This window comes from Trichomycterus rosablanca, chromosome 16, assembly GCF_030014385.1.
Source record: "Trichomycterus rosablanca isolate fTriRos1 chromosome 16, fTriRos1.hap1, whole genome shotgun sequence".
In the NCBI taxonomy this organism is placed as follows: Eukaryota; Metazoa; Chordata; class Actinopteri; order Siluriformes; family Trichomycteridae; genus Trichomycterus; species Trichomycterus rosablanca.
This window is the reverse complement of record NC_086003.1, coordinates 7,028,524-7,046,463: the sequence shown is the minus strand read 5'-3', so window position 1 is coordinate 7,046,463 and position 17,940 is coordinate 7,028,524. Positions and strand designations below refer to the sequence as shown.

The 17,940-nt window shown below is 40.6% G+C and overlaps 1 protein-coding gene across 1 annotated transcript; it reads right to left on the bottom strand.

Annotated features, from left to right (window-relative positions):
- Nucleotides 1-355: 355 nt before the first annotated feature.
- On the bottom strand, nt 356-16,445 carry st6galnac6 (ST6 (alpha-N-acetyl-neuraminyl-2,3-beta-galactosyl-1,3)-N-acetylgalactosaminide alpha-2,6-sialyltransferase 6). Its single transcript, XM_063011274.1, has 6 exons — nt 16,383-16,445; nt 11,899-11,978; nt 11,372-11,566; nt 9,680-10,089; nt 6,723-6,830; nt 356-812 (listed from the first exon to the last, which is right to left on the bottom strand). The coding sequence occupies exons 2-6, from the start codon at nt 11,920-11,922 to the stop codon at nt 626-628; spliced, it is 924 nt and encodes a 307-aa protein (XP_062867344.1). The 5' UTR covers nt 11,923-11,978; nt 16,383-16,445; the 3' UTR covers nt 356-625.
- Nucleotides 16,446-17,940: the final 1,495 nt, after the last annotated feature.

Below are 17,940 nucleotides of genomic sequence, written 5' to 3'. Positions count from 1 at the left end.
ATGTGGTAAGTGGAGCTAAAATAGTGTAGAAACAAGGAGGTGGTTTTAATGTTATGGCTGATCAGCGTATATTGATTTAATGTGCTACAGACACTTGTATAAAGCAGCCTTGACCCTCTTAAGACCAGCACTGGCATAAAGGGGGGAAAGTAAGGATGATTTCAATGTTAGGACTCCTCTCATAATTGGAATGTGCACTGTACTTTTAGCCTTGATAGGTCTTTTTGTCTTTTAGTGTTATAAGTTGTAAGATATAAATAATAAACATGAATAAAAATGATTTCTGTCGATTTTTTGTATTCCTGACCCTTCATATATATCAACATCCTCTTTAAAACAGCCACAATTTGGAATCTCAACGTCATGAAGCCGCCAGCCGTTTTAAAAGACTCTCTGTTCAATCCCAGTGTAAAAGGAGTGGTCAGTGAGGATTATTCTCACCAGCATGGATGGGTTACACACTGACGTTGGGGTTAAACCAGTTTCTCAGCAAGCTGGGTCCGATTCTGTCATCTTTGATCCTCTCTGGGCTGAGAATGGCTGGCCAGGTTGGATCATTATTCTATAACTGCCATTAAACTGGTAACTGCAGATTGTACCTTGGTGTTTATCTTCGTCTCGGTTCTCACCACGTTGGGTGTGTGAAGGTGATGTTGTAGAGTTTGGCCCAGCGAGCGAAGACTTGTTTTTCGGTGATGAAGCGATGGTGGTTTCCACGGTGACTCCTTTCATTCTGAACGTAGGTCAGACATTCGTCCTGCCCGCGAGGCTTATAGTAGTGATACAGCATTCGCTTGGGTTGTGGGCGCCGCCTGCAGTATAAACATTACAATTATATTCACGTAACATATACACACACATATACTGTATATACAGTGTATCACAAAAGTGAGTACACCCCTCACATTTCTGCAAATATTTCATTATATCTTTTCATGGGACAACACTATAGACATGAAACTTGGATATAACTTAGAGTAGTCAGTGTACAGCTTGTATAGCAGTGTAGATTTACTGTCTTCTGAAAATAACTCAACACACAGCCATTAATGTCTAAATAGCTGGCAACATAAGTGAGTACACCCTACAGTGAACATGTCCAAATTGTGCCCAAATGTGTCGTTGTCCCTCCCTGGTGTCATGTGTCAAGGTCCCAGGTGTAAATAGGGAGCAGGGCTGTTAAATTTGGTGTTTTGGGTACAATTCTCTCATACTGGCCACTGGATATTCAACATGGCACCTCATGGCAAAGAACTCTCTGAGGATGTGAGAAATAGAATTGTTGCTCTCCACAAAGATGGCCTGGGCTATAAGAAGATTGCTAACACCCTGAAACTGAGCTACAGCATGGTGGCCAAGGTCATACAGCGGTTTTCCAGGACAGGTTCCACTCGGAACAGGCTTCGCCAGGGTCGACCAAAGAAGTTGAGTCCACGTGTTCGGCGTCATATCCAGAGGTTGGCTTTAAAAAATAGACACATGAGTGCTGCCAGCATTGCTGCAGAGGTTGAAGACGTGGGAGGTCAGCCTGTCAGTGCTCAGACCATACGCCGCACACTGCATCAACTCGGTCTGCATGGTCGTCATCCCAGAAGGAAGCTGACGCACAAGAAAGCCCGCAAACAGTTTGCTGAAGACAAGCAGTCCAAGAACATGGATTACTGGAATGCCCTGTGGTCTGACGAGACCAAGATAAACTTGTTTGGCTCAGATGGTGTCCAGCATGTGTGGCGGCGCCCTGGTGAGAAGTACCAAGACAACTGTATCTTGCCTACAGTCAAGCATGGTGGTGGTAGCATCATGGTCTTGGGCTGCATGAGTGTTGCTGGCACTGGGGAGCTGCAGTTCATTGAGGGAAACATGAATTCCAACATGTACTGTGACATTCTGAAACAGAGCATGATCCCCTCCCTTCGAAAACTGGGCCTCATGGCAGTTTTCCAACAGGATAACGACCCCAAACACAACCTCCAAGATGACAACTGCCTTGCTGAGGAAGCTGAAGGTAAAGGTGATGGACTAAACCCAACTGAGCACCTGTGGCGCATCCTCAAGTGGAAGGTGGAGGAGTTCAAGGTGTCTAACATCCACCAGCTCCGTGATGTCATCATGGAGGAGTGGAAGAGAATTCCAGTAGCAACCTGTGCAGCTCTGGTGAATTCCATGCCCAGGAGGGTTAAGGCAGTGCTGGATAATAATGGTGGTCACACAAAATATTGACACTTTGGGCACAATTTGGACATGTTCACTGTGGGGTGTACTCACTTATGTTGCCAGCCATTTAGACATTAATGGCTGTGTGTTGAGTTATTTTCAGAAGACAGTAAATCTACACTGCAATACAAGTTGTACACTGACTACTCTAAGTTATATCCAAGTTTCATGTCTATAGTGTTGTCCCATGAAAAGATATAATGAAATATTTGCAGAAATGTGAGGGGTGTACTCACTTTTGTGATACACTGTATATATATACAGTGTATCACAAAAGTGAGTACACCCCTCACATTTCTGCAGATATTTAAGTATATCTTTTCATGGGACAACACTGACAAAATGACACTTTGACACAATGAAAAGTAGTCTGTGTGCAGCTTATATAACAGTGTAAATTTATTCTTCCCTCAAAATAACTCAATATACAGCCATTAATGTCTAAACCACCGGCAACAAAAGTGAGTACACCCCTTAGTGAAAGTTCCTAAAGTGTCAATATTTTGTGTGGCCACCATTATTTCCCAGAACTGCCTTAACTCTCCTGGGCATGGAGTTTACCAGAGCTTCACAGGTTGCCACTGGAATGCTTTTCCACTCCTCCATGACGACATCACGGAGCTGGCGGATATTCGAGACTTTGCGCTCCTCCACCTTCCACTTGAGGATGCCCCAAAGATGTTCTATTGGGTTTAGGTCTGGAGACATGCTTGGCCAGTCCATCACCTTTACCCTCAGCCTCTTCAATAAAGCAGTGGTCGTCTTAGAGGTGTGTTTGGGGTCATTATCATGCTGGAACACTGCCCTGCGACCCAGTTTCCGGAGGGAGGGGATCATGCTCTGCTTCAGTATTTCACAGTACATATTGGAGTTCATGTGTCCCTCAATGAAATGTAACTCCCCAACACCTGCTGCACTCATGCAGTCCCAGACCATGGCATTCCCACCACCATGCTTGACTGTAGGCATGACACACTTATCTTTGTACTCCTCACCTGATTGCCGCCACACATGCTTGAGACCATCTGAAGCAAACAAATTAATCTTGGTCTCATCAGACCATAGGACATGGTTCCAGTAATCCATGTCCTTTGTTGACATGTCTTCAGCAAACTGTTTGCGGGCTTTCTTGAGTAGAGACTTCAGAAGAGGCTTCCTTCTGGGGTGACAGCCATGCAGACCAATTTGATGTAGTGTGCGGCGTATGGTCTGAGCACTGACAGGCTGACCCCCCACCTTTTCAATCTCTGCAGCAATGCTGACAGCACTCCTGCGCCTATCTTTCAAAGACAGCAGTTGGATGTGACGCTGAGCACGTGCACTCAGCTTCTTTGGACGACCAACGCGAGGTCTTTTGTGAGTGGACCCTGCTCTTTTAAAACGCTGGATGATCTTGGCCACTGTGCTGCAGCTCAGTTTCAGGGTGTTGGCAATCTTCTTGTAGCCTTGGCCATCTTCATGTAGCGCAACAATTCGTCTTTTAAGATCCTCAGAGAGTTCTTTGCCATGAGGTGCCATGTTGGAACTTTCAGTGACCAGTATGAGAGAGTGTGAGAGCAGTACTACTAAATTGAACACACCTGCTCCCTATGCACACCTGAGACCTAGTAACACTAACAAATCACATGACATTTTGGAGGGAAAATGACAAGCAGTGCTCAATTTGGACATTTAGGGGTGTAGTCTCTTAGGGGTGTACTCACTTTTGTTGCCGGTGGTTTAGACATTAATGGCTGTATTTTGAGTTATTTTGAGGGAAGAATAAATTTACACTGTTATATAAGCTGCACACAGACTACTTTTCATTGTGTCAAAGTGTCATTTTGTCAGTGTTGTCCCATGAAAAGATATACTTAAATATCTGCAGAAATGTGAGGGGTGTACTCACTTTTGTGATACACTGTATATATATATATATATACACCAACCACTGTCCATGTTATTAGCTCCACTTACCATATAGAAGCACTTTGTAGTTCTACAATTACTGACTGTAGTCCATCTGTTTCTCTACATACTTTGTTACCCCCCTTTCATGCTGTTCTTTAATGGTCAGGACTCTCCCAGGACCACTACACTACACTACACTACACTGCAGTGACACTGACATGGTGGTGGTGTGTTAGTGTGTGTTGTGCTGGTATGAGTGGATCAGACACAGCAGCGCTTATGGAGTTTTTAAACACCTCACTGTCACTGCTGGACTGAGAATAGTCCACCAACCAAAAATATCCAGCCAACAGCGCCCCGTGAGCAGCGTCCTGTGACCACTGATGAAGGTCTAGAAGATGACCAACTCAAACAGCAGCGATAGATGAGCGATCGTCTCTGACTTTACATCTACAAGGTGGACCAACTAGGTAGGAGTGTCTAATAGAGTGGACAGTGAGTGGACACGGTATTTCAAAACTCCAGCAGTGCTGCTGTGTCTGATCCACTCATACCAGCACAACACACACTAACACACCACCACCATGTCATTGTCAGTGCAGTGCTGAGATCATCCACCACCTAAATAATACCTGCTCTGTGGGGGTCCTGACCATTGAAGAACAGCATGACAGGGGGCTAACAAAGCATGCAGAGAAACAGATGGACTACAGTCAGTAATTGTAGAACTACAAAGTGCTTCTATATGGTAAGTGGAGCTGATAAAATGGACAGTGAGTGTAGAAACAAGGAGGTGGTTTTAATGTTATGGCTGATCGGTGTATATAAAGCATATCACACCCTACTGAATACAGTGTCTTGAAAAGCTATTCACAACCTTACAACCACCTGAGATTTGTATCAGTTCTTTGAGACACCATTATCTAAAAGAGCAAAAAAGTAAGGAAGCTGTATATACTTCTCTGCTCTGGTTTGGTTTTATCTTACCACAGAACATTATAGTTCCACTGGAATGTCCGGTACTGTGTGGCATACTGAACTCTTCAGTTTGTTGTGTCCTTGACAACAAGACTTACTTCTGGCCTTCAGCCCTTGTAAACAACATCTGGTTGGCGTCTGATTGGGGAAGTGTTCTGACACCAGGTACTCACTAATGTTTGCAAGTCTCCAGCTGTCGTCCTTGGACTTTCTGTAACCGTATGAACCCTCCTCCTTTGTGTGAGGTTAATATGGACATAGGTTCTCTTCTAGTCCAGTTACTCTGACAGTATAACTATTTCTTTAAAACCCTCAGTACTGGATCTCATATAACAAACTGGGATGTATGGAGGCTGACAATCTGCTATGTGGTTTGAGGCTATTTCCTTTAATGCTTTAAAAATCAATACTATTGATTTTCAAAGTAACCGGGAGCTGTTTTAATGATGCTGGAGAAGAGTGATGTAGCCTTGTAGTGACGTATCATGTATCAGTGACTACAACAGATGTGGTGATGTGGTATCAGATGCTGTGAATTGCAGTAATTGAGTCTTGAGGAAACAAAGGCATTTAAAAAATGCAAAATGCAAAAAAATCTTGTTGGGTGGGAAACAAATGTTTTTTAACTGATTTTAGCCCTGTTTTAGCCCATGTAGCTCAATTTCTTAAAATCTACACTGATCAGCCATAACATTAAAACCACCTCCTTGTTTCTACACTCACTGTCCATTTACTATATAGAAGCACTTTGTAGTTCTACAATTACTGACTATAGTCCATCTGTTTCTCTGCATGCTTTGTTAGCCCCCTTTCATGCTGTTCTTAAATGGTCAGGACCACCACAGAGCAGGTATTATTTGGGTGGTGGATCATTCTCGGCACTGCAGTGACACTGACATGGTGGTGGTGTGTTAGTGTGTGTTCTGCTGGTATAAATTTTTGAAACACCTCACTGTCACTGCTGGACTGAGAATAGTCCACCAACCAAAATTATCCAGCCAACAGCGCCCCGCCCTCAAACAGCAGCAATAGATGAGCGATCGTCTCTGACTTTACATCTACAAGGTGGACCAACTAGGTAGGAGTGTCTAATAGAGTGGACAGTGAGTGGACACGGTGTTTAAAAACTCCAGCAGCGCTGCTGTGTCTGATCCACTCATACCAGCACAACACACACTAACACACCAGCACCATGTGAGTGTCACTGCAGGGCTGAGAATTATTCATCACCCAAATAATACCTACTCCGAATTAACAGCATGAAAGGGGGGTAACAAAGCAAGCAGAGAAACAGATGGACTACAGTCAGTAATTGTAGAACTACAAAGTGCTTCTATATGGTAAGTGGAGCTGATAAAATAGACAGTGAGTGTACAAACAAGGAGGTGGTTTTAATGTTATGGCTGATCAGTGTATATAGGTATAAATATCAACTAATACTGTGTGTGTATGTTTAAAGTAGCCAAAAAAACAAAACCACTTGCTTTCCTTCACTGTAAATTGCAGCTTGTTATTAGCATGCTAGTCATTTCCACTCTCCCTTAACACTACAAGATGGAAAACTGCCAAAACGCAGCTCTTTATAGTAAAACCAGGCTTTGTTTGGAATTTTAAACGAGAGAGAGAAAGCTTTTTCTCACCCGCAGTGAAAGGGAGGCACCATGCCGTAAACCTTAACGTTGTCACAAATCTCAATGGCGATGACCATGGTGAACCAGCCGGTGCTCAGCCAGGACTGGGACTGCTTCCTGTGGAGGCATGAAGAACCGAATGTTTCACAGGTAGAACAGCTAAAAGTGAATGTACATGCACTACGTAGCCAAACGTTTATGGAGAACCTATGCCTCACATAAACATCACATTCAAAAGCCTAGGAGCCGAACATAGTTCTGGGAAGTGACTTTTAAGAAGGTGCTGTGCTTTTTTCTATGGTGGTTGAATGACTGTATGCATGACATTTTACACCATATGGCCAAAAGTATATAGACACTTGACCATGAGCCCGTTGGATCCCTCTTTGCAGCCAGTGTTGCCAACTTAGCGACTATCGACAAATCTAGCGACTTTTTCTGGTATTATTGGAGACTTTTGGAGACTCGGACGTGAATACATATATCGTTCTGCATTTACTGTTCTGTTGATTTATCCTACCCATCGATTTGTCCTACCGAGCATGCGCACATCGGTTTTTGACTCGTTCAGTGGAACGCCTATAATTCTGTGCTGCTACCTTTGCCTAATTTATTTCTGCTAACGATTAGTAATGTGTGGTTTTAGTTTTAATTCCTTTAAAACTTTAAAGTTTAACCATCTGCGACCATAACATTACGACAACACAAGAGGTATTCGGTTATTTTTTTAGGTTAAGTTCTAATTAGTTGTTCCTTATTTCATGTTTTTTGTAGCTGTAGATAAGATCTGTGTGATCTATAGTTTTTTTCACTGGGATTTTATCCAGCAGGGTATGATAAATCACGGAGGCAAAACCTTAGAAGATATTCCTCATAGAGGGTTAGCATATTATTTACCACAAAATGTTTTGTATACTGGCTAATATAAAATTAAATTAAATTTAATTACAATCCTGCCGCTCAGGTGGCGCAGCGGTAAAAAGAAACGCGCTGCAACCAGGGCTGGATTCTGAGAAGCGTGGTATCGAATCCAGCCTTGCTTTACCGGTTCGAAGCTGAGTGGCTATATGAGCAACGATTGGCCGGTTGCTCATGTGGGGGGTGGGACAAAGAACCGGATGTGGGTCTCTCTCTGTCAGAATGCGATTGCGTTCTCTGCCGGCTGATTGGAGGCGCTTACACAGAGATGGGAGAGGGTGCCCTTAGGGTGTGTCTCTCCGCATGCAACGCTAGGTGGCGCCAAACTCGTCAATGTGTGGGTGGCAAAGATGCATCTGGCTGCTGCTCGTGTTTCGGAGGGGATACGGGTTAGCTTCAATCACCTCCGTCAGGGCAGGGTTCGGCATAGACAGAGAGGAAGCACGATGCTAATTGAACAATTGGATGCGCTAAAAAAAGGGGAGAAAAAGGGGTAAAAAAAAAAAAAAAACCTTAGAAGATATTCCTCATAGAGGGTTAGCATATTATTTACTACAAAATGTTTTGTATACTGGCTGATATGAATGAAATTAAATTTAATTAAAATCCTAATAAATACATGTGAAATATATGTCTGCGATACAGATCAATGGATCTACCGCTACCTATAGTTTATAATAATATATAGACCTATAATATATAATATATAAACTATATATCGCTTATGCAAATTAGACGATGACGTCATCTAGCAACTTTTAGGACAGCCAATAGCTACTTCCCTTACTGAGGAGTTGGCAACACTGTTTGCAGCTCTACCAGCCTTTACTTTTTGAAAATGCCTTTTTACGAGAGTTTGTATAGTGGGTATTCTGTGGGAATTTGTGACTATTCAGTCAAAGTAGCATTCGTGAGGGAAGGCACAATCAGTTGCAATAGATGTTCCAATTCATCCAATATGTGTTTACTTGAAATTAGTTTGTGTACAACAGAGGTGTGCTTTACTTCAGTGTCACGTTTAGGGTCACTGATAGCACAGTCCAATTCATAGATTAGAAGGGTGTGCCTATACTTTTGGACCTGCTTTTAAAGCGTATGATCACAAATTTAAAAGAATTTGATTACTTCTTGGCATTGGTAGCTCAGCGGGTTAAGGCACTAAACTAGTAATCATAAGGTTGCCAGTTTAAGCCTTACCATTGCCACGGTTTGGCTCCTAACCCTCAATCGCTTGAATTGTGTTCAGTGATAGCTGTAAAATGCTTTGGATAAAAGCGTCTGTGAAATGCTGCGAATGTAAATGTACTTTTTATAATAATCATTTATACACTTGTACTACAGGAACCCTTAACATGGCACTGTCACCGATTTACAGTGATGTAAAGCACATCACCGTTGGACTCATGAGCATGACAGATTACACCCTAGAATTGCTTAGAAAACAGGGTCTTGGCGTATTCATTTCATTTTCCACCACTGCTTTATCCTGGTCAGGGTTACAGTGTGCCAGTTCACTCCGGAATCACTGGGCGCAGGGCAGTAAGACACCCTGGATAGGATGTCAATCCATTCTGGGGTCCTCTCCATTAGACATGACTGATTATATATCTGTGTGTGGATGCTTGACAAGCCAGTAGCACCGCTGGAGATTCGAACCCTGGATCCCAGCGGGAATAGATATCAGGTCTGGGCCCTTCTGTAGGGCGGTTGTAGCCTAGCGGTTAAGTTACAGGACTAGTAATCAAAAGGTCACTGGTTCAAGCCTCGCTACTGCCAGGTTGCCACTGTTGGGCTCTTGAGAAAGGACCTTAACCCTCAATTGCTTAGACAATATACTGTCCCATCCAGCATCTCTGGGATGAATTTGAATGTTGACAGCGAGCCAGGTGTCACCACTCAACATCTATGAAAAATAGAAGTGACCTCTGCAGTCATGTTTAAAAAATCTAGTGTTGCACCTTCCTAGAAGAGTTTTTAACAAGCACTTGTTTTGTTCTGGTGTCCACATATTTTTGGCTGTACACTTGCTTTGCGATGCTTAAAGCTACCTGTCACGCCCGGTCTCTTTTTTGAAGAGCATGTCGAACTTCTGCATTTTGGCCGGCGTGACGACGAAGGTGGAGAGGTTGGAGTAAGTAGCGGAAACACGGTGGATCAGCTTGTAGAGGGCACCCTTGGCATCACGGCCTAGCTTCGAAGGCGGGCCCCAGAAGATGACAGACGGGCATTCGGAGCAGTTGAGGAACTCGTGAGGTTTTCGGATGACATGGAACACGCTGGAGTGAGCCACCACGCGAAGGCTGGTCTTGTTACCCACGTCGGTCTCGAAGCCGGACGTGGGCGCGTCGTTCATGCGGATCACGCATTCGGCGCTGTCGATCTCGGCTCCGGCGCCGCTGCCCAAGACGTGGCTCGAGCTCGTCACCAGGGCACACTGACCACAGTGCAGGTTCATGCTCTGGAACAATCACATCACAATATACGTTTTATTATTTATACCATAGTACAGTACATTCACTGAGCACTTTATTAGGTACACCTATCTGGCTACCATACAGATTAACTTTGTGGGTATACAATTACATATATGTTGTAGCCTATATGTTCATATCGTATGTATACTTTGTCATCCCATGTACCCCATTTATCATTTTAATAAGACCCTCCCCACCACTTACAATATAATGTCTGGGTGACGGACCATTCTCAGCACTGCAATGAGAATAAAATAGTGTGTGTTGTTCTGGTATGAATTTATCAGGTGCAACAGTGTTGGGATTTTCTGATCACAGAATGCTGTAGGTTTCATATTCCAGGTGTGACCACTATTTACTCCCATTTTAACAATGACAGTCACATTAATGATTGATGTTGCTGTGTGTTGTTGTTTACTGGCACGATCGTGAGTTCTTACAGCAGTGGAATAGCTGAAGAACAAGAAACAGAACTGTGGGCCTGCCTTTATACTGCTCTAGTCATATCACATTGGGTGTTGGACTTTAGAACCTCCATTCTGTCCTAACTGTTGTTTCTTATCTGCTTACAACAGCTTAACATCAGATGTTGCTTATCTCTACGATAAACTCCCAACAACACAGCTACACCTGATACACTCATGAAAGACACATAGGTACACTTAATAAAGTCCATGGTGAGGGTTTATTTCAGGTGTCTTTGGAGCTTACTATCAAAAAGATTTGACACTATATGACCAAAAGTATTTGGACACCTGACAATAAGCTTGTTGGACAAATGGTATTAAAATAGAGTGACCCTCAGTAGGGCTGAGGTCAAGGCTCTGTACAGGCCACTGGAATGTCTTTAAACCGAGCTTTTCTTCATGTCTTTAAAGACACAGGGGCACAGGAATGCTGAAACAGGTAATGGCCTTCCCTACACTGTTGCTGCAAAATTTGAAGCGTATAATTTCCTTTATATAACTGATTTATTAAACCTGTTAGCAACATGTGGCTAAAGCACATGAATTCAAAATGAGAAGTGCATGTTTTGTTTACTCTAAACTGCCTCTGGGTGTAAATGAAAGGATGGGCGTCCTGTCCTGGGTGTGGTCCTGATTCCAGTGCTCCTGGATGGCACCAAACACCCACTGATCAGGATATTTGTGATAATGAATGAGTAAATGTACTGTAAACACTTTGCACATTATTAACATCATGGGTGTGTAATTAGAGAGTGTATGTGCTAGACTGACCTGCCTGTTAAAAGTCTCTGTGCCTTACCTTGTTGCCAAATATCGGGGCATATCCATCTTTTCCGGCCCATTTCTTCAGGTCAGTGAGTTTTCTATCGCTTTTATAGACATCTACTTTGAATGGTTCGTATGCTTCGTTTTCACTGTTGGAGCTGTAGAGGATGAAGAGGGTGGTGATGACGAAAATTGCCCCAAACACAGCTACTCGATGACTGTGGTGCCTCTGCTTACAAAAGAACACACAAAAATTAAAATACAGTATACATTATATGGACAGAAGTATGTAGACAATCATTCTAATTCTAGAGCTATGTGTATACTTAAGAGTGGAGGCTGTTATAGCCTCAAATCCATATCAGTGCCCATGTTCTTGGAAAAGGATGTCCAACAAATTAGTGGCTACTAATATTTATAGATTGTGTGAACACATCCCCGAGCTGATATGCTGAGTAAACCTAGTTCAAATACTGTGCCAGGTTACTAAGCATTTTGACCTTAGGGTGGATTCACACAACATAGATCTCGCACCTCTATTTCTTACATTCAATGAATTACCTTTTCCACCGACCGCATTCTCATTCTCCTGCCTCTGCTTCACCATCACATGATTCAAGCTGGATTCAAGATTTTAGGCCCTGAAAAAAAAAGAGAAATAACATAAATATTCACAATCTAAAAATGTGCAAGGAACAGAGCTGTGGGCCTCCCTTTATACTGCTCTAGTCATATCACGTTGGGTGTTGGACTTTGGAACCTCCATTCTGTGCTAAGTGTTGTTTCTTATATGCTTACAACAGCTTAATAACAGGCATGTTGCTTATCTTTACTGTAGATTCCCAGCCACGTGTTGCTTGGCAGCTCAAGCAACCACATGACCAAAGATTTAATGCACAAGCAGCATAAAACTAATATTTAGGCCATATTAGTAAGCATGAAATGTAATTTTTTCATAACAATTTTTTTATAAAATCTAATAATGTTTTATAAAACTAAAGAATTCAGAGCAATATAGGACTGCTGGTGGTATAACTGTATGGGACGTGATTCAATGGCACACATTGCGCCCTCTGATACCAATCTAGAATGATTTAAATGCCAGACACTATCTGAGTATTGTTTCCGGCCATGTGAATCCTGCTCTGGCCACAGTCTCTATTTTTATGATTATAAAGCATCATGTGGAAAAAACAAAAACCTTAAACTGGTTGCAGTTGGTTAAACAGCCTCCCCAGAATAAAGAAAGTATCCTCACATAAATACATTTGGCTGGAAAATTCCGAACCTGGCAACCCCGTAGTGACGACAACCAGGCGAGGTGAATAGTGCCAGTGCCCTCTGTTGTTTAAAGTGAATATAAATTCATTTTACCTGATTTACCGATTCGAATCGTGGCACATGTGCAACGATTTTCAACCGCTTTGTGGTGCATCGTTACATCCCTAATAATAAGTAAATAAAGTAGCTATTTTTACAGTTTACCTTTACTCTTATACATAAATTACATACATTCTTATTATTAAAAATAATAATAATAATACCAATAATAATATAGTAATTACTATTACCAACATAAATTTATTAGCACAATAAAAATAATTATTGTAATAAGAATTAACATGTAGAGAAATTTTACTCAATTTTTATATATTATAAATATTATTAGTAATAGAAGTTCTGGTATGTAGTAACACTAAGATAATATACAAACATGGATGCTAAAATTATACATTAATAAGTAAATAAATTAGCTATTTTTACAGTTTACCTTTTCTATAATACATAAATTACATAAATTCTTATTATTAACAATGATAATAATAATAATAATAATAATAATATAGTAATTACTATTATCAATAAAAAGTATTATTATAATTAAGATTAACAGGTGTGTAAGATATTTTACCCATATTTATATTATAAATATTATTAGTAATGTACAGTAGTAGTTCTGGTAGTAACACTAAGATAAAATACAAACATAGATGGTTATATTATACAATATCAAGTAAATAAAGTACCTACTTTTACTGTTTGCCATTATTATTATCATACACAATAGTCTTAATTATTACTATTATTATTATAGTATAATACTAATAGTAAATCTATTACGATTACCAACATCATTAATTATAAGCATTACAAATATAAATTATTATAATTAGGATAAACTTAGATGTGTATTAGAATGATAAAAATGTAATACTGTATGTGTGTTATAATTAAAATAAACCAAGATACTCTTATGTGTACAGTGATGCGCAGTAAAAATACATTTTCGGTAATAATTACCTTGTTTCAGCAACAGTTGGAGTAGTGTTAAGAAATAATACCCAGCAGTAAAAACTGTACTGCTTTATATATATATATATATATATATATATATATATATATATACAGTATATATATATATCAGCCATAACATTAAAACCACCTCCTTGTCACTCACTGTCCATTTTATCAGCTCCACTTACCATATAGAAGAAGTCCTACAATTACTGACTGTAGTCTATCTATTTCACTGCATGCTTTGTTAGCCCCCTTTCATGCTGCTCTTCAATGGTCAGGACTCTCCCAGCACCACTACAGAGCAGGTATTATTTAGTTGGTGGATCATTCTCAGCACTGCAGTCACACTGACATGGTGGTGGTGTGTTAGTGTGTGTTGTGCTGGTATGAGTGGTTCAGACACAGCAGTGCTGATGGAGTTTTTAAACACATCACTGTCACTGCTGGACTGAGATTAGCCCACCAACCAAAAACATATCCAGCCAACAGCGCCCTGTGACAACTGACAAAGGTCTAGAAGATGACCAACTCAAACAGCAGCAAAAGATGATAGATCATCTCTGACTACACATCTACAAGGTGGACCAACTAGGTAGGAGTGTATTTAAAAACTCCAGCAGCGCTGCTGTGTATGATCCACTCATACCAGCACAACACACACTAACACATCACCACCATGTCAGTGTCACTGCAGTGCTGAGAATGATCCACCACCTAAATAATAAGAACAGCAGCATTCTTATTGAGAAACAGATGGACTACAGTCAGTAATTGTAGAACTACAAAGTGCTTCTATATGGTAAGTGGAGCTGATAAAACGGACAGTGAGTGTAGAAACAAGGAGGAGGTTTTAATGTTATGGCTAATCAGTGTACATATACAGTATATACAGGGGTTGGACAAAATAACTGAAACACCTGGTTTTAGACCACAATAATTTATTAGTATGGTGTAGGGCCTCCTTTTGCGTCCAATACAGCGTCAATTCGTCTTGGAAATGACATATACAAGTCCTGCACAGTGGTCAGAGGGATTTTAAGCCATTCTTCTTGCAGGATAGTGGCCAGGTCACTACGTGATGCTGGTGGAGGAAAACGTTTCCTGACTCGCTTCTCCAAAACACCCCAAAGTGGCTCAATAATATTTAGATCTGGTGACTGTGCAGGCCATGGGAGATGTTCAACTTCACTTTCATGTTCATCAAACCAATCTTTCACCAGTCTTGCTGTGTGTATTGGTGCATTGTCATCCTGATACACGGCACCGCCATTGGATGCACATGGTCCTCCAGAATGGTTCGGTAGTCCTTGGCAGTGACGCGCCCATCTAGCACAAGTATTGGGCCAAGGGAATGCCATGATATGGCAGCCCAAACCATCACTGATCCACCCCCATGCTTCACTCTGGGCATGCAACAGTCTGGGTGGTACGCTTCTTTGGGGCTTCTCCACACCGTAACTCTCCCGGATGTGGGGAAAACAGTAAAGGTGGACTCATCAGAGAACAATACATGTTTCACATTGTCCACAGCCCAAGATTTGCGCTCCTTGCACCATTGAAACCGACGTTTGGCATTGGCACGAGTGACCAAAGGTTTGGCTATAGCAGCCCGGCCGTGTATATTGACCCTGTGGAGCTCCCGACGGACAGTTCTGGTGGAAACAGGAGAGTTGAGGTGCACATTTAATTCTGCCGTGATTTGGGCAGCCGTGGTTTTATGTTTTTTGGATACAATCCGGGTTAGCACCCGAACATCCCTTTCGGACAGCTTCCTCTTGCATCCACAGTTAATCCTGTTGGATGTGGTTTGTCCTTCTTGGTGGTATGCTGACATTACCCTGGATACCGTGGCTCTTGATACATCACAAAGACTTGCTGTCTTGGTCACAGATGCGCCAGCAAGACGTGCACCAACAATTTGTCCTCTTTTGAACTCTGGTATGTCACCCATAATGTTGTGTGCATTGCAATATTTTGAGCAAAACTGTGCTCTTACCCTGCTAATTGAACCTTCACACTCTGCTCTTACTGGTGCAATGTGCAATTAATGAAGATTGGCCACCAGACTGGTCCAATTTAGCCATGAAACCTCCCACACTAAAATGACAGGTGTTTCAGTTATTTTGTCCAACCCCTGTATATATATATATGTATATATAATAAAATAATTATTAATATATTAATACTGTACATAACAGTAGTAGAACTTCATGTTTTAGCAGTGATATATAATGTAAACAAATGTTATATATGGAATTATATATTTATATTATATATAAATATGTTCTATTTGAATTATAACTTACTGATAATGTATTCCAGTTCTATTATCAAGAGCAAAAGCATACTTATTAGCAGTATATATGTATAAATAAAATAAAAATAAACTGTAATAGCAGATATATTTACAGTTATGAGCAATATGAAGGAAACATGGGAATAACGGCCTTGCAGCAACAGGGCTGCAACAGGACATAACGGTACTGCTCTTATCAATAATAAATCAGATCACCAAGCGTTTTTCTATTAACAAAATAATCTATTATTTTTATTATTATTTACAATCTTATAGAAAGCTTATAAAAACTGTATAATAATAATAATAATGGTAATAAAGTCCAAGTAACGCTTTCAGACCTTATGCAAACAGCTCCATAATAAAACCTATGCATTCTGTTATGAGCACCACTGTCTGAAATATACATTTTATATAAAATGTCAATACAGAAATGTATTTATTGACTCACCGGTTGTTGTGTCGCTGGTTGGCTGGTTGTTGTTGTTGTTGTGATATTGCTATCTGAAGCTAGTTGCTGTTCACTGCACTGCACTGAGATCAATGGGCGTGGCTTAATCCGCGTCATCATCAGTACCGTTAGCTTAGCTTGGTCTCCAAACCGTGAGCATTAGCTTCATACATAAATTTTAAATTTTAATAAAATTTAAAGCCCCAATGTTTAGGATTTAGGACTGTGTCTGAGGGAATATGTGCCCATTTTATTAAAAACACATTTGTGAGATTAAAAGATAATTGGACGTGAAGGCCTCGTACTTGGCCTGCAAATTACAGTTAAAACAACACAAATATACAAAAATCAAATCAAATGTTAAACGTTAATAATTCACCACGTTTAAAATGATTTTGGGACAAGAGTTAAAGACAAGTTTTTCATCTTTGTGTTAAAATTGCATTTCATAACACTTATTTAATAGTTTTATATAATAATAGAAATATTAATAAAAAATAATGGCATCACTGTTTAAGGTTCTTACATTTCTTCTACCTTTGAGTAAGGAAATATATCATTCTAATTTTATATAACTAATTTTATACACCACGTCAACCCATTAACATGACAACAACAAGCAACATTGTGTATTGCTGCATAATCAGAGAGTGAGTGCTGGTGCTAGACTGGCCTGTCAACACTTAAAACCTGACTAGGTGTAAATGTGTGCCAGACTATGAAATGCAGAATAGGACATTGAATGCCTGTATGTTCCAAGTTGAAAACCTGTATATATACAGTATACTGATCAGCCATAACATTAAAACCACCTCCTTGTTTCCAAACTCACTGTCCATTTTATCAGCTCCACTTATCATATAGAAGTACCTTGTAGTTCTACAATTACTGACTGTAGTCCATCTGTTTCTCTACATACTTTTTAAAGTGCTTTCACCCTGTTCTTCAATGGTTCTTTAATGGTCAGGACTCTCCCAAAGAGGACCACCACAGAGCAGGTATTATTTAGGTGGTGGATAATTCTCAGCACTGGATCAGACACAGCAGTGTTGCTGGAGTTTTTAAATACCATGTCCACTCACTGTCCACTCAATTAGATGATGTAGATGTAAAGTCAGAGACTGACTGACTGACTGACTGACTGACTGACTGACTGTCTGTCTGTCTGTCTGTCTGTCTGTCTGTCTGTCTGTCTGTCTATCTATCTATCTATCTATCTATCTATCTATCTATCTATCTATCTATCTATCTATGACAAACATAACAGACTTTGTTTTTATTTGCAATACTTTTTGTTTTTATTCGTGTACCGCATACTGTTCTGACAATCCTGGAACAGGTTTCCCATAAAGAACACTTAAACTATATGACTTTGATGAGTTTATCAAAAATAAAGATGGATGAATGTAATTACCAAAGATGTAAAACATACTACAGGTTGGATTTCGGTGTACATTAGAATGTAAGTAGAAACAAGTGATAAAACTGTAATTAAAAAAAATACAATTACAGTTTATAGGTGAAATATTACATTTTCATCCATGCATTCAGACATCAG

Bases quoted from the DNA above. Each gene is read 5' to 3' on its own strand.
- st6galnac6 (XM_063011274.1), bottom strand. From the start codon at position 11,922: ATGAGAATGCGGTCGGTGGAAAAG. The intron at 11,567-11,898 runs GTAATTCATTGA...TTTTGTAAGCAG, and splicing joins GAATGCGGTCGGTGGAAAAG to AGGCACCACAGTCATCGAGT. The intron at 10,090-11,371 runs GTAAGGCACAGA...TGATTGTTCCAG, and splicing joins CCCCGATATTTGGCAACAAG to AGCATGAACCTGCACTGTGG.